Raw genomic sequence first — 19,665 nt, 5'->3', positions numbered from 1 at the left:
CGCAGCCCTCTGGCCCCACTGTGTGAGAGCGCAGTGACATCAGACCCCCGAGGAGCACTGCTCAGCACCTCCACAGGACCCCCCCTCCCACGGAGCACTGCCCGTGCTGACCCCGCTCCGCTCCCACCCGCGTGCTGCTGCCTCTCCGCGTGGGCGAAGATTCCTAAGGAATGATTTATTAACTATAATATGGTTATAGTTGCACATGTATAAATATAGATAGGTATTCACCTCCCTGGCAGCAGAGTGAGCACAGTGCTGCCGTGTGTGCGTTCACCCGTGGATCTCTTTGTCTGCAGTGAAGTGCCAATGAGTGCCCCCCCGACCCTGCACCCCCCCGACCCCCCAGCATTGACTACTGCTCTGTACAACGTATGTAACTGCCATCAGCATCGGGTTTGTATGTACAATAATTTCCCTTTTGTATGTCAGGTAAATATTTGTAAGAGTTATACTCACACAAAGGAGATTATTATAATGATTACTAATATATATACATATATTTTTTTCCCATGTTTCATTGCCTGGAGTAAAAATTGTGTTTATCACTCTTGAAAGCTTTTGTGGTGTTCGTGAGGCTGCCGAGGGGCTCAGGAGGGTTCATCTCCTGGGAAGGGCCTGATTCTGCCTCTGTGTGGATGGGGTTGGGGCTACGGTTGGGTTAGGGTTAGGGTTAGGGTTAGGGTTAGAGTTAGGGTTAGGGTTAGGGTTAGGGTTAGGGTTAGGGTTAGGGTTAGGGTTAGGGTTAGGATTAGGGTTAGGGTTAGGGTTAGGGGAGCAGAGCACAGCACTGGGGATGGATGGGGCTGTGCTGTGCCCGTTGCTGTGCCCCTGGGCACCCCCTGCCCTTGGAGCTGCGTCCCCTCCCAGCTCAGGCGGCATTAGGGCGGGCTGTGCTAAGTGCGTTATCCTCAGCCCGCAGATCCAATCACCCAAGCAGATTACCTTTAAGACCTTGGGACAAAAGAGGGGCTGCGTGCCCCGCGCGCGCACTGCTGAGGATGTCGTCGCTGCGGACCGTCCTGGCCCTGGCCATCGTCACCTCCCTGGCTCGGGGCGGTAAGCGACCGCGGTGGGGCGGAGGTCGGGGCTGCGCTCGGGTCGCGCTGATGTTGGGGTCTTTGTCCCGAGAGGACGATGAAATAACAGCCGCTGAGCACTCCGTGCTCGTTGTGGTCCCGTTCCCCCCGCGCGTGGGGTTTTTCCCCCTCCACGCGAGGAAGCGGCAGCTGCGTGCCGCGAGAGGGCTCTGCTCGTCCAGCAAAGCGGACGGACGCGCTCCTCCCGACAGTAGCATTCATTCAACCATCGCTGTTAACACCAGAGCCGTCCGACTGATTGCCCGGCGCGGGGAGAGCGGCTCCTCGGGGTTTTTCGGGGGGGTCAGGGCGAGGGTGGGGTCTGCGTGTATTCAAAGCAGCGCTGTTATTTCGGGGCTCTCACTGTCACACGGCGACAGCGACGCTTTCGCCTTTACTCATCCGATTCCTGAGCTCCGTGGGACCTCCGTGGGTCGGAGCTCCTCCGGGTGCGTTCCCGTCTCCTCCGGAGGTGACACTGCTGTGACCCGTCCCCCCTCTGCCAGCGCCGCACGGTGCAGTTCTGTGCCACCCTGAGCAGTGCCAATGGGCGCAGTTCTGTGCCGCGCATCACACGGGGAGAGCTGCGGCGTGGGTGAGCCCCACGTCTGCAGGTGCTCACTGCAATAAAACTGGGGGCAAAAAGACCAAGATTGGAGGTCTTGCAGTGCTTTGAGCTGTACCTGGCGGAGTGCTGCACCCTCACGGCGCAGGCAGCACTGCAGAGGGCTCAGCAGCTCCTCACTGCCCCTCACTGCTCCTCCTCACCTGCTCCACAGGTGCAGCGCTGAGATGCCACAAATGCGTCGCATCCAACGAGAACGACTGCAACAAGCAGGGCTCGCACAGCTGCCCCCAGTACGCGGACGCCTGCTCCACCATCACTGCTCCCAGTAAGTCTGTGCCACTCTGCAGGACTGCCACCACGTCCCGCTGCTGTCCAGCCCCGGCTGTGTGCTGCAGGGCTGTGCCTGGGAGCACCTGACCCTGCGTGCTCTGCTTTCCTTTGCAGACAGCATCATCAAGTCCTGCTCCTACAAGTCCTTCTGTGACCAGGCTCGGCGCGGCTCCGGGGGGGCCACCCTGCACTGCTGCTTCAGTGATGACTGCAATGGGCCACGGGGCTCACGCAGCTCCGGGGCAGCCACGATGCCACACCTGCCCTCCCTGCTGGCTGCAGTGCTGGCGGGGACGCTGCTGCTGGGCACACCGTGATGGGCACGGCCAGGGGGGTGGCACAGCTGGGGGGTGGCACGGCATAGCAGCTCAGTGCAGTAGTGTAGGCATCGTCCACCGGGAGTGTGGCACGTAGAGTCACTCCAATAAAGGCTGCAGTCGAAAGCCACATTCCCGAGCACTGCTTTTATCTACAGGAAGGCCGTCACCCGGAGAGATAATGGCCCCACAGCCGAAGCGACGGCGCTTCCTGGGGCTCTGATTTGAATGTGTGCTCACCGGAGTGTGTCTGCCGTGGGAAGGCTGTGTCACAGCCCTGGGCCACGCTCCCAGTGTGCTGCCATGACCCCACACCTCAGGGATGGGCTGGGGCTGCTCACAGGTTTGTCCTCCTGTAGGCAGACCATGGATGTGCTGGGTGTGAAATACGGGCTGAGCTTGTTCTGCTCGGCTCTTTGCATCGCTTGAACAGAGGAAGACATCCCTGGGGGCCCCTAGCAGCACCTGCCCCTGTCCCCGTCCCTGTCCCCATCCTGACCCTGGGACGCGGTTGGGTGAGCCAGTCTCAGGGAGATTAAACATCTCTGTGGTGACTAATCCATGCTCTGGCTGTCACCACCACCTCCAGGAGATCTCGCTTTTCCTCTTTCCACCACGCTTTCCCTTTGAACCCCTAATGAGTAGGTGTGTCCCACAGGTGCTGCTGTAAGGACCTGCCTGGTTGTGCCTATCAGGAGCGCTCCTCCTGCAGCCTGACCCTCCCGGGGCTGCTCTGATGCAGGAACAGCTGCAGGTGAGACAGCCAGGAGCACAGAGAGGGCAATGAGGACCCGACTACGAGAACTGTGCACAGGGTGAGACAGCAAAGTGCTGACTGGGAGCGCTGCTGTTCCTCCTGCCGAGCTGTGTGCTGGGAGTTCCCCTCAGAGAGAGCACCAGAAAAAAGGGAACGGGTACTGAAACAAAAAAGGGCAAGTTCAAACAGAAGGAAAGAAGGAATTCGTTGTATGCAGATCCAGCTGTGGGTGTTGCGGGATGTTTCTGGGACGACTGGGTGAGTTTTGCAGGGTAAGAGGGTTGGGAGCTATGGGGAATGGGAGTGTTGGGGTCCCCCCTTGCAGAGGGCTGCAGGGCATCAGCAGATTGCTGGGCTGTGTCCCACCAGGTGCTCTCCTCCTTCCTGCAGCATTCAGACACGGAGCATGCTTCCCTGGAGGGATGGGGGCAATGGGACCCCCAGGCATTGATGGCCCTGCTGCTATCGGGGGTGTCCTGTAAGGTCAGGGCACTGCTCGTACCCCCGGGCAGACTGCAGCACTGAAAATCATCGAGGCTCTCTAAATAAGGGAAGAGCCCCAGTGTGACCAGCTGCCATGTGACTGTGCCCGTAGAAAACCGAGCTGCCTCAGAGCCAGGCTCTGCCGAGAGTCACAAGGTCGGCAAGAAGTGCCCCTGTGCAAAAATACCCCGTGGAACAGTTTAGTCCTTGCACAGCAGGGATGGGGGGGACACAGAGGTTGGCAGGAGAGCCTGGGGACAAATGCCATCCCCAACCCGAGTGTAGGGATGGCAAAACACCATCTGAGTGTTCTGGGCTGTAACTACTCACGGCCCCGCTGGCAGCAGATGTGCAGGGAGGTCACAGTTCTTTGCTCCTGATGTAATGAATGATGCATTCGGGGCTGCAGCTCCCAGCAGGGCGGGTGGACGGAGTGGGGGAGCATGGGAGAAGCACCAGCTAGCAGCAGGGAGGGGAGCTGCGTGGTGTGCATGACTGTGCTGGATGCTGGGCTTTGGGGATAGGTGTGGGAAAACAGCCCGGGCTGAGCTTGAAGAAACAGCTCCTTAAAGCAGCACTGCCCGCGTGAGCAACGCACCCTGTGCTCTGCACCGCGATCGGTTTCAGTGCGTGGGGAGAAAGTGAGCTGGGGCCAAACGCAGCTCCAGTCAGAGAAAGCAGAGCATCCTGCGTGTCAGCCTGCCCGCAGCAGGACCCACTGTCCTGAACCGTGCGTGGGAGCCGAGCCGAGCAGCTCATCCCTGCCCGAGGCCGCGATTACAGCCCAGCACGGCTGGGTCCTGAGCTGCAGCGATGGGCTCTGGGCAGCGCTGCTCTGTGCCGCTGCGGTTTCACCTGCTCCCGAGGCAGACACGCAGAAATGAACGCCCATGGTTTCAGTAACAGCCTTTGGGCAATCTTCTGTAACGTTGCGGAGGGGGTGGGGGGAAACCCTTTGTTCTAAAAATGACCCCGGCCATAGGAAATGCTTGGGGGTGAGGCAACGTGTTTACTTAACAGCACTGAACAAAACACTGCGTTGAGTGCACGGAGAGGTGGGAATCTAATGCCCAGCATGGCATCCTCAGACTAATCTTGCCTTAGTACGTGTGAAGGCAACCTTCCCCCCCCCCCCCCCCGGTGCAGCAGCAGTGAGGTGCATGGAGCTGCAGACTGGGGCTGTGTGCTGCCTGGAGCAAGGCGTGCTGCTTTACACGGCTCTGCAGTCCAGCCCCGGGGGTGCTGAGTGTGCACCCCCAACCCTCGGAGCCTCGTGCAGCCCTCCCACCCGCAGGGGGGCTGTGCTGAGCCCCTCCCCGCTACGTGCACGAAGCAGAAGCTGAGTGCACCTTCAAACTGCTGGGAAAAACACGTGAGCACTCCCAGACTTGCCTCGCTGGGCTGCCAGGACCTGGATCTAACGGGAAATGGCGAGCAGTCATTCCCCGACGGGAAATTCACCTTCGGAGACGCACGCTTTCCTCTGTTTTACATTTGCTCGTGGCAGCAGCATCCAACCTTCTGCACCGTGAGAAAGGTGAAGCAGTGATGGGCGGTTTGGGACCGACTGTAGGACACGGCCGCGCCGCGCAGCCGCCGTCCCACGCTCCTCTCGCCCCGAACCCACTCGGTCCCTCTGAGCCGGGGCAGCTCCCGGAGGGCCCGGGGAGGAGGAGGAGGAGGAGGAGGAGGAGGCAGCCGGGTTACGGCTGTTTCGGGCGCTCGGAGCCGCGTTCCCACGCGGAGCCCCCACGTCCGACCCCCGGGGCCGCGAAAGGTGCGGGGGAACGGCCGCCCCCTATTGCACCCATCACCCCCCTCCCCGCACCCCCGGGCGCCCGCGGCCCCGCACTCACATCCGGGGCCGGCTTTGCTAATGGGAGACGTAATTAACCCGGAAAAAAAGCGACGGCGGAGCCGCGGGCACACCCCCTCCGCGCCCGGCCCTCCTCCGCGGCTCCGCTCCGTGTGCGCGCAGCCCCAGCCCGGCCATGCACGGCGCCGACAGCGCAGCGGCGGTGCGGGGTGAGTGCGGGGCGGAGGGGCCACGCGCGTCCGCGGAGCTCGCACTCCACGCGCGGACAGCGCTCCTCTTTGGTCGGGCTGTGTGTGTGTGTGGGGGGGGGGGGGGGGTTGGTTCCGTCCTTCCTCCGCCCTCGGTGCTGTGCTGTGGGCGCGGAGTGGTCCGCTCCGTGAGTGGGGAGGGGGCTGCAGGAGGTCCCTTCGCAGCAGTTGGGAGCAGCGGTGCTCCGTGGGTCGGAAAAGCCCCGCACTGTGCACGTCGGGGAGGTGCGGGGGTGCTCGGGACGCTCAGTGCTGCGCGGGATGGGGAGCGTGGATTTCCACTCCGCAGCTGTTGGGAGCGCGTGGAGTTTTTCGGTACGGTGATGAAGAGTATCGTCGTACCCCAGCCTGCTCGCAGCCGGTTAATTACTTCATTAAGGCACGTGCCTGCGCGTAGCCGGAGCTGCTGGGCTCTCCCCGCGTCGGCTGCCGGAGCGGTGCTGGAGCTGAGCACCAGGTAGGAGGAAGTAACGCTGTCACCGCTGCGGGCGCCGCGTGGGGCCCTCGTGACATACAGCGTGTCCCGGATGGCACCGGGACAGCGAGGACGGGATGGGGTGGGGGGAGAGAAGGATGCTGTGAGCGCGGATGAAATGTGCCGGTGGGGGTCTGTGGGTGGGTGGGTGGGGGGGTGGGTTGTGCATCCTCAGCGATGCCGATTTCCCGCGTGGTCCTTCGTGTGTTCGGACCCTCTCGTTCTCCACCCTCCAGATTCGGCCTCGTGGCCTTCCTGTAGCAAACGCGTGCAAATATTTACGACTCTGCGTTTACAAAGTGCTGTGTAAATAATAAACGTTGGTGTGAAGTGATGCCCCCCCCCAGCAGCGGGACCCGGCCCCCGCGGGCTGACGGAGCCGGAGCTGCTGCTTTCATCATTTTCCTATGTAAAAGTGCAATTCGGGGTGCAGTGCTGAGGGCTGGGAGCAGTGGGGCTCCCAAAGAGGGCGGGGACGGTTCGTGCTCGCTGGCAGAGGGAATCCTGCGCTGTCCCGGAGGCAGTTGGGAGCGATCGTTATCGTTATCTCCTCTGCCCGATGGGTTTTGCATATCCAGGTGCAATCCGAGGTCAGCTCGTGGAGGAGCCGAGCTGTTTGCACGCTCCGTTAATGAGGGATGGCAACGGGGGGAGGTGAGGAGCTGCAGCGTGTCCTGGGGGGGAGCGAAACCGCCCCAAAACCACCAAAACCGTCCCCAAACCGCCCCCTAAGCCGCACGGTGCTGCACCGCGGCCCAATCCCTTCCATTCTGTCGGAAAAGGTCTCTGGGTTTTTTTTTTGCTGGTGGCTCAGGATCGTTTCGATGCCGCTGAAGTCACTTGGGAATCTGTTTTATGTGTACTCCCCGACCCGACCAAAGTAAACCCACAAAAATAAAAGCAGCGAAACGTGAATCGTGCACTTTGTGCCGCGCTGCTTTGGGGCGGCCCTTCCTCCCGGAGCAGCTCCGTTTCCCCACAGCGGAGCCGCGGTGCCCATCTGCGGTGCTCTGAGCTCCGGGGACACATTGTCACCTCCACTGTCACCTCCACTGTCACCTCCATTGTCACCTCCGCTCCGCAGCCGCTCTTGGGCTCGAAAACAGCGTTTCCTCCTTTTCTGCATGAGATGCTTTGTTTGTGCGGGCTCCTTCTGGCACCTGCAGAGTCACCCTCCCTTCTGCCGTCCGAACCGCACCAACCCCCCCCATAACCGCGGCCTCCACCCCCATCCCCCATCCACGGGGCTGTGCTGGGCTCAGCAGTGCCCGCAGCTGCTGCTCCTGCCCGCCAGTTGTGCTCAGCTCCTCGGGGGGGTCGTGCTCGCAGCAGTGTCCCTGCTGACTCTGCATCGCGGTGGCACCGCATCCTGCTGGAGCTGCGGATTGTTGGACGTTTCCCGGGAGCACACTCGGGCTGCTTTTGCTCGGCGGTCCCCAGGGGTCTCGCACTGCCCGTGCCGGCTCCGTGCAGCCGCTGTGCCCTATGGGGCAGCGCTGGGTTGTGGGGCTGCTCGGCACGGCCCACCCCTGCTGGCCGCGGTGCTGGACTTGGAGCGGCACAGAAGGGTTGGGAGCTTTCCTCGGGTGATGCAGTCACCCCGCGCTCCCTTCTCATCGCAGAAACACGCCGGGTGATTTCTGAGCGTGCCTGGCAGCTTTCCCCGCAGCGCCGATGTGCAGAGGGAGCGGTTTCATTCTGCCCTCACCCGGGAGAGGCAGCAGAAGTTGGGGCCGGAGCTGCGCGGCCCTCACTGCCCCTCCCCCCGCCCCCCCGCAGGGTGATGCCAGAAGGAGCCCGGCATGCCGTACCTGGACCGACAGAACCGTATCTGCGGCTTCCTGGACATCGAGGAAAATGAGACCTGTGGCAAATTCCTGCGGCGCTACTTCATCCTGGACACGCAGGCCAACTGCCTGCTGTGGTACATGGACAACCCGCAGGTACGGCCCCCCCGCGTCCCCCCGAGGCTGAGCTGTCCCTGTGCTGTGGGACAGCTGGGTCCTGGGGGCAGCACGGCGTCGTGTCTGTGCCCGTTCCACTCTGGTTTAATGGGAGGGAATGCTTTTTGCACGAAGCACGTGGGTAGGGATTTTCCCCCATCTGTCGCTCGGGATCGTTTGGTTTTCCAAGCTTGGGGTTGAATTTTCCATTGCTGCAGCCCCATCGAAGCCTGCTGAGGTCTGTGGGGACGTGTTGGGCTTTGCCTGCTCGGGGCAAAGCCGCATAGCGGTGCTGAGCATGGCCACATCTGGAAGCAATTCCTCCCTTCCAAGTAGCCCTGGTTCCTTTCCGAGGAAGCAGCAGCGTGGTGGGACTGTATCTGTCACCAGCAGTCCTGAACTCTGCATCCAAAGCAAACGAATGCAGAGCTCCCATCTGCGTGCATCTGGCTGCACCCTGAGCCCGGAGCGGGGCCTGACCCGGCCGTGCTGACCCGGGGTCTCCTCTGCCTTCTGCTCTCACCTCTCTTCTGCTGTGTGCTCTGCAGAACCTGGCGATGGGAGCGGGCGCCGTCGGCTCTCTGCAGCTCACCTACATCTCCAAGGTAAGGCCCGCAGAGAGCACGGCTCCATGCCACCACGCACCCTCCCTGGGCATCCCTTCTCCCAGGGAAGGGCAGAAATGGTGCAAAAAGCAGCACCACCATGCAGCTGGGGCTCCGTGGCGTGAGCGTGCTGCGGGCTGGGGCAGCGGAGCCGGGAGGGAACGGAGCGGATCCCTCTGTTCTGCGGAGTCATCATTTATAAATGAAGTGCAGATGAAGCAATGCTGCGGGGCTGAGCCTTCCCCACGTCGGAAGGAGCCACGCTTGTAAATTATATACGTTGTTGTCTGAGTGGAAATCGCTGTCGGAGGGCATTTGGTCACAGACTGCGGGGATGGGTTGAGCCAGGGGCTCTGAGCACCAACTCTGTGTGTGCCAAAAAATGGGGAGAAAACGTACGCAGAGCATTACGGGGTGGCTGGGAAGGAGGAAGTCTGCAGAATAACACCCCGTGAGTGCTGTGCTCGGAGCCCTGGGGGATATGGTTCTTATATAAATGATTCCTCCACTTCAGGGAGAAACCACTGCTATTTTCCTTCAATTTCCTTAATTGCTGACAAGAGTGACTGCGTTAGTCCGGCAGAAACCTGAACGTTCAGGGCCTTGAAAGCTTCCCAGCATGACAGCAGCACTGGTGCTCATCCTTTCCCTTTCATTTGCTCTGCAGGTCAGCATCGCCACCCCGAAGCAGAAACCCAAAACCCCGTTCTGCTTTGGTGAGTGGGGGGACGCAGTGGGGTGCGGGGGGCTGTGGTCGGGGTGCACAGGTTCCTGACTCTCAGCCCCTTCCCTGGCAGTGATCAACGCTCTGTCCCAGCGCTATTTCCTGCAAGCCAGCGACCAGAAGGACCTGCAGGACTGGGTGGAGGCTCTCAACCGCGCCAGCAAGATCACGGTGGGTCCCGGGGCCCCTTTCTGCGCTCAGATCCTGCCCTTCCTTGAATGCTGTGCCTGGCGCTGTCGCAGGGCCGTGCAGGGCTGGCTGTGCCCGGGTTGCAGGGCTCTGCCTGCAGTCTGCTCTCCTTTTCTGTGCTGCTCATGCAGCCGTGAAGTGATGGGCGCTGACCCAGCAACCGGTGCTGTCTGCAGCCTGAGGGCTGGATGCAGTGCAGCACAAAGCACCATCTGAGCTCCGTGCGCGGTGCTCTGACTGCAGCAGCTGGGAGCGTTTGGGGCACCCCCGTGTCCTCTGAGCTTTGGGTGCTGCTCCCGGTGTCAGGTTCAGCTTCCTCTTCTGGCAGAGACTTCTGCTCCGGGCGCACCACTCGGTTCCTGTGTTCCTGCTCCGTGCATGCACGCAGCTCGTGATGGCTGCTGTGCTGGTGACGGAGGCAGCCGAGTGCTGCTCGGCTCTGTGCAGCACGGGGAGCTCATTCGTGCTGCACCGTTGCGCTGTGCCATGCACCCGAGCTTGGCAGGAGCTGCAGCTGCTGCCTGCATGCCATGTCCCCCTGCGTGCATTGTGAAAGTGCTTCCTGCAGCTCCCCAGCACCGCTGTGCAGAGCCGAGCTGGGGCTGGGGGAGGCGGGCACTGGGCACGGGGCTGCTTGCAGTGCAGGTGCAGTGTGCTCTGTGCATGGATGCTCAGTGCGTGGCATCGGGCGAGCAGAAGCGTCCCTGCAGACGTGCTGAAGCCCGGCCTCATTAGGCAGATGAACGCTCGTCATTAAGCATTGTCTGGAAGTAGAGCAGGGACAATTAAAGGAGCGAGTGTCCCACAAAGGCACTGGGCTGCAGAGGCCATCCCGGCTCCTCTGCGGGGTGATGCTGAGTTATTCACCGCCTCTCATCCCAGTGTGAACCGCCTGGTGGGGGCCGCGCCCTCCCTAATTGGGCTGTCGGCCCCATTGATGTTTTTTAAAGGGCCGTGGCTGTATTTTGGCTGGGAGCACCAACGTGGAGGTGGCCGTGGGTCCGTGGCCGTCACTCCCTTCCTTTCTCCCTCAGGTCCCAAAGGGCGGTGGTGTACCCCCCACCACCGAGGTCGCAAAGCCCCCAGCAGTGCTGCACGCTCAGGACAGGAAGCCCCCGGTGGCCTACAAGACCGAGATCATCGGGGGTGTGGTGGTGCACACCCCCATCTCCATCAGTCAGGTGAGCTGTGGGCTCTGCTGCACTGCCAGAGCATCCCGTGGTGGTGTCCCCAAGGATGGTGTGGTGCCGGTGCGCTCCAGCTGCTGCCCACCTGGGAAGGTTTGGGAGGGAGAGAAGCAGCCCAGGAATGCTCGGTGTGTGCACGAGGCTCTGCGGGAGCTGCTCCTGGCCGTGCTGCTGGAGGTTGCTTTGCACTTTTGGTTCTGGAAACCAGCCCTGCTCCTGCAATGCCTTCCCACTCAGGGTGTATAAATAGCTGCTGTCAGCACCTCGAGCATCTCTGCTGTGTCTCACGCTGAGGAGTGATGAGACGTGGGGGTGTGAGGAGAAGGAGGGCACCCTCTGCTCCCTGCCCCCCCCCCGTGGCACTGCCAACTTCAGACCTGCACTGCTTGTGCAGTGAGACAGCTGCTCCTCCCGCTGAGGTGTGGGGCCGGGTCCTGCCCCCCAGCCCCATCCTCAGCCCTCTCCTGGCGTTTTTTGCAGAGCTCTTGTTTTAGAGGCAGTGTGTCAGCTGCTGGGCTATTTTCAGTGCATGCTGCCTACCCTGGGGGGGGGATGGCTGCTGCTCCCACCGCCGCTTCCTGGGCACGCTCACGGTTTCCTGGAGCTGTCCCTGTGCAGTTGGGTGACTGCAGGGGGGAGCCCCACTCCCACCACCCCCCATCACACAGCAGCATCGCTCACCCAGCTCCTGGGGCTGTGCTGCTGAGTGCCCACGTCTGCACAAGGAGGCGGTTTGGGGCACGGGGAGCTGCTCTGTGGGCTTTGTGTGGATCCACTGCAGCTTGAGGTGGCTGAACTGCTGCTGGTCCCTGTCCTGGGAAAAGCAAAGCGCCGTCTTGAAGGTGCTGGAAGGAGCAGCGTGAGCGCAGGGCGGTTGCTGGTTAACCACACGGGGCCATATAAGGGTGGTGAGGGCGCGAGCCAGCAGCGGCTGCTATGGCAATGTGCAAACCTCAGACTGAGAGCAGGAAGAAGGGGCTGGAAGGAGCTGAGCACGGATGTTTGAGCTCAGCCACAATCTGTGCTGGGTGGGGATGCCGTGGTGTTCCTACCTGGGCTACAAGCATCTGCTTTCCCGCAGGGGAATAGCAGCTTGGCCATAAGAACGCAGAGTGGGGCTGGAAGGATGTTGAAGTGTCTGTGCCTGAGCCCTTTGCACGCAGCGCTGTGCCCAGAGCTCTGGCTTGCTGTCCCCCAGTAACCGTGCCCTCCTGTTTGCAGAATGGAGGGGATGGAGCAGAGGGCGGTGACCCGGCTGCGCACCCACTGCTGCGCCGCTCGCAGAGCTACATCCCCTCCTCGGCCACCAAGCCACCTGCTGGGCCCCCCGCCATCAAGAGCGGCTTCTGCGTGAAGCAGGGCAACGTGGTGAGTGCTGGGTGGGTGTGGGCTGCTCCCCCAGGCTGGGGATGCTCCGAGTGCCTCCAGTCCCTGGTGCAGGGAAAGCACGGAGCCCAGCACTGAGCGGTGCCCTCTGTTTTCCAGAGGAAGAGCTGGAAGCGCCGCTACTTTGTCCTCGATGAGTTCTCCATCAGTTACTACAAATGTGAGCAGGTGAGCAGCCCCTGCCCTGCCTGGAGCCGAGCACTGGGACCACTGGGACCCAATGGGACGGTGATCCCAGTGCAGCCCCTGCCACCCCACAGGACAAGGAGCCGCTGCGTTCCATCCTGCTGAAGGACATCTGCAAGACCCACGAGTGCCTGGTCAAATCTGGGTGAGGTTTCCATGAGGCTGCGGGGGAAGTGGGGGTCTGGCTGCCAGCCCCATCCCAGATCCCCTTCAAATCTTGAGTTTCCCCCATGGGAACACTCTGGTTGCTGCATGGGGGCTGCGTGGCTCCCATCTCCTGCAGCTCCTCTGCGGTATCCCCGTGTCTCGGGCGCAGGCTCCTTGCTTTCCCCGGACACCCTGCAGACATCTCTGTTTTGTTTTGCTTTGAAGAAACCCATATCCCTCAGTCCCCAGGTGCAGGCAGGGGTGCTGGGATGCAGGATATTGCAGCTGCTCTCTGCCCTGCTGATAGCCATCTCCGTGCTGGGCGTGCTCACGCGGCACTTATCTCCCGATGGAGGAGTGTGCAGTGCTGCTGTGTGACAGCAGAACAGAGGTGTTCCTGGAGCAGCCGGGTGTGAGTTCCCTGCACCATCACGAGTGGCTGCAGAGCCTCTTGGGAGTCGTTCATTCGTTGGACGCTGATAAAATCGGACTGGAAGAGTTGCAGTGAGAAATGAACTCAGAAAACAGACCTTGTTAGCTGAAGTAAAAGTAGAATTTATTAATGTAGATTTGTTTCTCTCGATGGGCTCGCCCTGAACGTATCCCCATACTCTCTATTATAAGAATGTATATGGCCTTTTGCTCTCCGATGTGGCATCGGGGTACCACCGCCCTTTTCTCACTGTTTCAGTGACCTCCTGATGCGGGACAACCTCTTTGAGATCATCACGAGCTCCAGGACCTTCTACATCCAGGTATGGGGTGGGGGTGGTGCGGGTAGTGGGGGGGCTGTGCAGTGGGGCAGGGCGAGCTCCTCCCATCCCGCAGGCAGACAGCCCCGAGGACATGCACAGCTGGATCCGCGCCATCACGGGGGCAGTGCAGGCCCTGAAGACCCGCCCCAGGGTAGGTCACAGCCGTCTGTGTAGTGCTTGGCATCCAGCACTGATTCTGCCGATGTACGGGACGTGGTTCCTAAAGCAACAGAGGAACCCACCCGTGTTCGCTCCCTGCAGGAGATGTCCTTCGTGCGCTCCTGCTCCGTGACCAAGCCCGGGGGCAGCTCTGTGCCATCGCAGCCACAGGAGAGGAGAGCTCCCTGCAAGGCCCCCGCCACCGCCTGGCAGCCCTGGACGCCGGTGCCACGGGACAGGGGGCAGCCCGAGCTGCCCGGCCGGGACGCGGTGCCGGGGGAGCGCCTGCGGCACCGCTCAGAGCCGCAGCACCACAAGGAGAAGGCGTTCCCCTTCGACCTGGACGATGACAGCATCCGGACCTCTGACGTCTGACGCTGCCTCTGCCCCACAGCGTGCCCCCCGGCGTGGTCTGTGGGTGCGTGGCGTCGTTTCTGCCCCAGCACCGAACGTGGAAGGCGGTGCAGGAGGGCTCGGAAGCACGAGGGGGGCGAGGCGGCCTTTCCTTGGGGGAACACTCATCTCTCTTCTGCTCCGCTCGGTGTTCCCCAGTTCAGCTGTGCCTGGAGCCGCAGCCTGCGCTGCGGACGATGTTTCCTGGGAGCTTGGCTCCACGCATTGCCCGACTGCTGGGGCAGCAGCACACCCAGTGGCATCCAGCTTCCTCCTTTTGTATCTGTGGCTGTAGTTACTCCCCAGTGAGGAGCGCTGCTCGCGGGGCTGGCGGCGGCCGAGGTATCCTCAGGTTGTTCTGGGGTTTGTGCTGCGTGCAGTTGGCACCAAAAAGATCGGTGTGAGTGAGCACAGAGCAGCAGAGGCTGAGCGTGCAGATGAACCCCGGGAGACTCGTCCAACCGCCCCGGTCTGACTCAGAGTGAAAGGAGAAGAACCTTTCTTAGCAACGTGAGCCGGTCATTTCCATAAGCAAATATCCTCCTGTGGGAGGTGTGACACATAGCACGTGGAAAATGCAAGTCTTCCCAAGGAGTGATTGCCCGATGCCTTCTCCCCAGCAGTGAGTGCAGGATGCCGTGGGTGCTGCCATGAGCTGTGTGCAGGGGCTCTGCTTTCCATCCCAGTGCACCACAGCAGTGCTGGAGCTGAGCAGCCCAGACGTGCGTTGCTGCAGCTGTGGGGCTGCAGTGCTCTGCAGTTAGCAGAGCGTCCCTTTGCTATGTCTAGTTATCTTTTTTTTTTGCTTTATTTTTTGTCTTTTTTGTTTGTTTTGTTTTCTCTGCTCTTCAAAATCAGCCTCCTGTGGCAGTGTGTCGTCAGATGGCATTACGTTGCTTCCCCATGGGGAAGCAGCTGCAGGTGCACTTCATACAGAGAGGGATGGTGAATGCCCCCAACCCCCAGACAAGGGGGCAGGAGCAGCTCAGTGCAGGGGTGCTGGAGAACACCACAACGAAGAAAAGGAGTGGAAATCAATGCCAGCAGTACTGGGAGAAGGTCCACGTTTCTTATTTAATCGTAGGAGCCTCAGTTACGCTGTTCCTTTTTGCCTTTCTGTTTTCCCAGTGTAGGGAAGCAGTTTTTGCCCTCAGCTGACCTGCTGCTCGCTGCTTGGGTGCCCTGCTCCCTGGAAGTTTGGGGCAGTCGCTCACCCCGTGCTGTGACTCTGTGGTGTCGGCACTCTGACCTCGTTTTGGGATCCCATTAAACGCGTGGTGACGATGGCTCCTTTGTGCAGGGCTTCACACGCAGCACCACGCCGTGCTGATGGTTATTGCAGGGTTTCCTCGGGCCTGGGATGGTGGAGCAGAAGCTCGTTGCACAATTCAGGTTAATTATCCATCAGGGCAGCTACCTGTGGCTGCAGTGCTGTTGCAACACTCCCCTTCTCCCATTCCCACCCTCCCGCAGCTCCAGGACAGCGGTGGTCGATGTGTGTGGGATCCGGGGGATGGATGTGAGACGGGAAGGGATGTGAGAGGGGCAGTGATTCCCAGCAGCAGTCCCAAGTGCTCTTAGGGCCGGGGGTCCCTCAGCCCGCAGTGCCAGCAAAATGCCACAAAACCATGACAACGTGGAACTCTTAGGAAATAAAGGAGGAAACCCCAGGCGCTCTGCCAGGCTCTCTGTTGGTGCTGTGCTCGGTAAGAGGAACGGAGGGGGGACGCGAGGGCATCTGGGGGCAGCTTCGGGTTAGGGTTAGACGCACCGTCCCGCTGCGAGCCTTTCGTTGCCTTTGCTTTCAGAGCGCTGCTAAGGGAGCCCTGCGGACGGCCCCTCCTTCCAGCACGGATCCCATTTTGGAGGTGCAAGGAGCCTGGCGGGCCGTGGGCTGCGCGCAGACAGATGATATCAGCAGCGTCAGACGGAGCCCCGGGGCTGCGGGACCGCGGAGCTCTGTGCTCGGGGTCAGTGGGACCCACGGGGCGAGCGCTGCCCCAGAACGCCCCGGTCGGGCAGTGGGAGCCGCGCTGTCATTAGCAGCCGGGGGTAATTAACAGCCGCTTTCTCGTGGGCGCCTCTGCTCTTCGCATGCGGCCGCTCCTCACTCCTTCATTTACGATGCGAGACGTCCTACCGGGAGAGCGCTCCTCCACCCAGATTTGCTTTGAAATGTTTTCCATTCGCCCCACTCACGATGGGAGTTAAAAGCAGCAAAGCTCACTTAGTGTGAGAATAAAGTCAGCTCGTGTAATCTAAATCCCCATGCAATATAACTCCGTGGCAGCTAACAGATGTAAATTTCTGTATCTGTTATTAAGTGAAGATAATAACAGTGCTTTTTTTTGTTTCCAAACGCTCAGAAGCCCTTTTAATTTCAGAGAAATTAAAAAAAATAACAGCAACTATCACATAATATTATTCAAATCCCAAAGAGAGAATTTCATGTGGGAACTGCAGAGCGAGGAAGTTCAGAGCAAGGAAATTCCCTGGCCTGGATGGGCTGAATCCCTGCAGCCAGGGAAGCTCTAACCCTGCTGAGGACAAGGGCACAACAAAGGGGTTCAGCCCAAGCCCTGGGTACCCCTCGCTGTACTTAATGACACTGTCAGACATGGAAGGAATGTGAGCCCCTGCTGTTAGCTGGCAGCTGCTGGGCTGAGAACAGGGGGAGATGTTAATGACGATGGGCTTTTACACGCAGGATTATTATTTTTTTCTTTCTGGCTCACAAATTAATTTGTTTTCCCACCGTGGGCCCTGTTATTTCACTAGGCTGAAGAATGGGGTGCTTTTATAATGAAGGCTTCCCCCGCCTCACCCCACCGCCCTGAGACCCATTCAACACTGCCAAACTCAGATTCCTCGTGACCTAAATGGGATATAAATCCCATTCCCCAGAGGGGAGGAGTTGTTGCAACAAACCACAAAGCAAAACTGGAGCAGGCAGTTAATTCCCTGCCAGACTGAAACCTCTGGCAGTTCCACAGGAGGACAGAAGTAGCACCAGCAGATGTCAGCTGACTGCAAGCAACCAGAGGGTGCTCCATCTGCAGAACTCAGAGTGGGAAGTGCACTTCTGCTGCATTTTATGTCAGATCATACTGGGCTTTCGCACAGATGGATTTGGTGTCTGGTTCTGGCTGTGTGTATCTTGCTGTGGCTTCCTTTTCCCGTTTTTATTCAATTTGGTAAGTTCTCAAACTGTATCTGGTAGAGCTTCCTCTTTTGTGTGCGTGCAGTTGCTTGAGGCCTCTGCTCATTTCAGTACTGCACACGCTCTGTGCTGTGGCTGAAGTGCTGAGCTTCTTTTATTTCCAAAGCAAAATAGTTCTTCCATACTTGCTCTCATTTCACATGTGTTTTTGAAGTAGCTACTGGGAGAGTCACAGGACCTGCTATTACTCTAAGTTTTGCCTGTGCAGTAGCTGGTGGGATCATACAAACCAAAACCTCAACCCAGAGATCCCCAAACCCCAACCTATTTCCCTCACAGTGTGTGGACAACGTTACTTTTACATTCTGAATTTATTTTTGCTGTGCTGTGACTTTTCTGGCCTGAAACAGGGGAAGATGACATTCTTCAGAAGGGGGCAGTCTGCTAGATCTCACTTGGCTTCACATGTAGCAGATGCACATGGGCATAAACAACTACTTCAGAATTTGAGCTTGTCACTTCCCCTCTACAACACCGTTAGGTTTCAGCTGTAAATGTTCACTAAACCACCACACAAAACCACAGGCTGAGGGCCTGCGACTCTGTAGTGAATAAATATCAGAAATAAGTGGAGTCAGCCCTTTCCAAACTTTATTGATTGGACCACTTGTGTTTCCAAAGCCTGAGTTCTCACACTTATCACTTGAGAAGAAAAAAAAACAAACCCAAATTGCTTGAAACAAGCAAAATATATACCCAATTTTGTGTCCAACATATATACAGAGGAATTAACAAGAACAATTGTTCTGCAGATTAATTTATAGCTTTGTAAATCCGTATTTGTGCAAGGCAGAAACCCTCAAGTGGAGTCTCTGTTCTGATGCTCTGAAGCAAGAGGAGTCGTCCATCTCTGGACCTGCAGCCACAGTGAGCTCTGGGGATCCACTCTGGTTCCACTCAATACACAGTGCACCAATTGCTGCCATCGCTGGGCATCAGCCCCCCAGTGATGAGGAGGATCAGGTCCACAAACCACCAGATCCCGAGCCCCCCCAGAGTCAGTAGCTTTCCCACAGCGGTGCCCGTGTGGCCCAGGCAGAAGCGATCCACTCCGAAGCAGCCCAGGAAAAACGAGTAGAGCAAAGTAGTGATGAAGTAATGGCCGGTGTACCTGCAGCAGGCAGCCAGGGGTGGGTTGGGGAGGGGCAGCCAACCTCTGCCCGCTGCCTCGGGGCCCTCTGAGCCCAGCCCCAGCTGTGGCTCACTCCAGAGGGCCCCCACCCACCGCAGGGCCCCTACCTGACGCACGGCCGGCTGCCCCGCAGGAAGCTCCGCGGCTCGGCGCACTCGATGCCGTCCAGGGCCCGGCACTGCACCCGCGTGTGGTCCACGTCGCCGTGCGCCTGTCCGCCGAACTGGGCGGGGAGTGGGGGGAAGCTGAGCTCAGCCCTCAGCCCTCAGCTCTCAGCCCTCAGCTCTCAGCCGGCCCTCGCCGCCCCCGGCCCGGCCCTCACCTTCACGCAGCCGTGTCCCAGCTCCTGCTGCGCCGTCGCGTTCCCGCCGTGGTCCACGGGCTCCTCACACTCCACGAACTCTTCGGGGCTGCGGGGGAGGAGGAAGCGGTGAAGGCCGCGCCGTGGGGGCCCTCTCTCCGCGCGAGGCCCGGCCCGGCCCGGCGCTCACAGGTACGTGCAGAGGACGAGCGGCGCCCGCGGGTCGCTGTAGGCCCAGCTGGCAGCAGGCGGCTCCACGCCCGGCGCCTCGGGCTCGCTGCCGTTGTGCGGGAGGCCGCGCGAGGCGCCGTGCAGCAGCAGCAGGTTGCCGAGCAGCAGCACGGCCTGCCCGCACAGCAGCGCGTAGCCCACCGGCCCGCCGCGCCGCGGCGCCATGGCGGCGCCCGCTGCTAGGAAACGCCGCTCCCGCCCACCCAGGCCTTCCGCCCCGCCGCCGCCGCCGTCGCGCAGCCGGCAGCCAATAGGCGCACGCGTTCTCGTGTCGGGAGGCGGGAGGGGCTCGCCGGCAACCAATCGGAGCTAAGCCGGAAAGGGGGAGGAGGAAGGGAGGCGGAAGTACGGAACACGCCGGGAAGCGGTTGGCGCGGCGGCCAATCGGAAAAGAGAGGGGGCGGGACGAGGGAGGAGCCCGCTGCTTTTTAAAGCGGCCGCGGCAGCGTCGGGTTCCGTCTGCTGCGGTTTGGGCCGCGCCGCGGGCGCGTGCTGCGGTAGGAGTGTTCCCCAAGGTACGTGCCGTGGCTGCAAGGCCTGGGTAGTGGTGCTGCCGTCTTGTTGCAGCCCCCGCCTGCCTGGGCTCGTGCTCGGAGCGGACACCTCTGGGCAGGTGCTGTGGCATTGCTCAGCAGGGTGCTGTGTAACATGGGAAATGCCTTTGGTCTGCACGGACTAGCTGTCCCAGTTCTGTCCCCTCCCGGCTACTCACTCACCCCCCCCTTTCCCTTACTGGTGAGGTGCAGGAGGTTGAGATGTCCTTGATTAGCATAAGCCCAACAGCCGCAATACTGAGGTGTCACCAGCGTTACTGTCCCTATCGAAAATGTGGTGCTGTAGCAGCTGCTGGAAGAAAAACCACTGTCTCAGCCATAACCAGAACAGAGGCTTCCAAGTGGCTCTATTGATATGTTTAAGATTGCATAACACATCTGTGCGCTCACTGGGGTGTGACTTTGGAAATGTCTGGAAGATAAATGGGGGCCCAGCACTCCCAGCGTGCTTCTCGTTAGCAGGAAAGCAGCTGAGGCCGT

The 19,665-nt window shown here is 60.2% G+C and overlaps 2 protein-coding genes across 2 annotated transcripts; one reads left to right on the top strand and one right to left on the bottom strand.

Moving 5' to 3' along the window:
- The first annotated feature begins 5,445 nt into the window (after positions 1 to 5,445).
- On the top strand, positions 5,446 to 13,729 carry PLEKHA2 (pleckstrin homology domain containing A2). The gene is made up of 12 exons (XM_065747184.1): positions 5,446 to 5,559; positions 7,853 to 8,016; positions 8,565 to 8,621; positions 9,289 to 9,337; positions 9,419 to 9,516; positions 10,569 to 10,715; positions 11,943 to 12,089; positions 12,207 to 12,275; positions 12,368 to 12,438; positions 13,132 to 13,195; positions 13,269 to 13,346; positions 13,457 to 13,729. The coding sequence occupies exons 2-12, from the start codon at positions 7,876 to 7,878 to the stop codon at positions 13,727 to 13,729; spliced, it is 1,194 nt and encodes a 397-aa protein (XP_065603256.1). The 5' UTR covers positions 5,446 to 5,559; positions 7,853 to 7,875.
- Positions 13,730 to 17,541: 3,812 nt separating this feature from the next.
- On the bottom strand, positions 17,542 to 18,796 carry TM2D2 (TM2 domain containing 2). The gene is made up of 4 exons (XM_065747183.1): positions 18,591 to 18,796; positions 18,422 to 18,509; positions 18,207 to 18,322; positions 17,542 to 18,078 (listed from the first exon to the last, which is right to left on the bottom strand). Exons 1-4 carry the CDS (start codon positions 18,794 to 18,796, stop codon positions 17,865 to 17,867), a joined length of 624 nt encoding a protein of 207 aa, XP_065603255.1. The 3' UTR covers positions 17,542 to 17,864.
- Between the last annotated feature and the right edge of the window lie 869 nt (positions 18,797 to 19,665).

The sequence above is a fragment of the Cyrtonyx montezumae genome, unplaced genomic scaffold (genome assembly GCF_038088225.1).
Source record: "Cyrtonyx montezumae isolate F1298 unplaced genomic scaffold, pur_monq_1.0 scaffold_42, whole genome shotgun sequence".
NCBI lineage: Eukaryota > Metazoa > Chordata > Aves > Galliformes > Odontophoridae > Cyrtonyx > Cyrtonyx montezumae.
Note: the sequence above shows the minus strand (reverse complement) of the source record. Positions and strands in the feature narration are given on the sequence as shown.

What these genes read in the sequence shown, in the direction of transcription:
- PLEKHA2 (XM_065747184.1), top strand. Translation starts at nt 7,876, where the DNA reads ATGCCGTACCTGGACCGACAGAACCGTATCTGCGGCTTCCTGGACATC. An exon ending in ACCGCGCCAGCAAGATCACG is followed by an intron (nt 9,517 to 10,568) that starts GTGGGTCCCGGG and finishes TTTCTCCCTCAG; the next exon opens with GTCCCAAAGGGCGGTGGTGT. An exon ending in GTTACTACAAATGTGAGCAG is followed by an intron (nt 12,276 to 12,367) that starts GTGAGCAGCCCC and finishes GCCACCCCACAG; the next exon opens with GACAAGGAGCCGCTGCGTTC.
- TM2D2 (XM_065747183.1), bottom strand. Translation starts at nt 18,796, where the DNA reads ATGGCGCCGCGGCGCGGCGGGCCGGTGGGCTACGCGCTGCTGTGCGGG. An exon ending in CTCGTCCTCTGCACGTACCT is followed by an intron (nt 18,510 to 18,590) that starts GTGAGCGCCGGG and finishes CCTCCCCCGCAG; the next exon opens with CCCCGAAGAGTTCGTGGAGT. An exon ending in TGGGACACGGCTGCGTGAAG is followed by an intron (nt 18,323 to 18,421) that starts GTGAGGGCCGGG and finishes CTCCCCGCCCAG; the next exon opens with TTCGGCGGACAGGCGCACGG.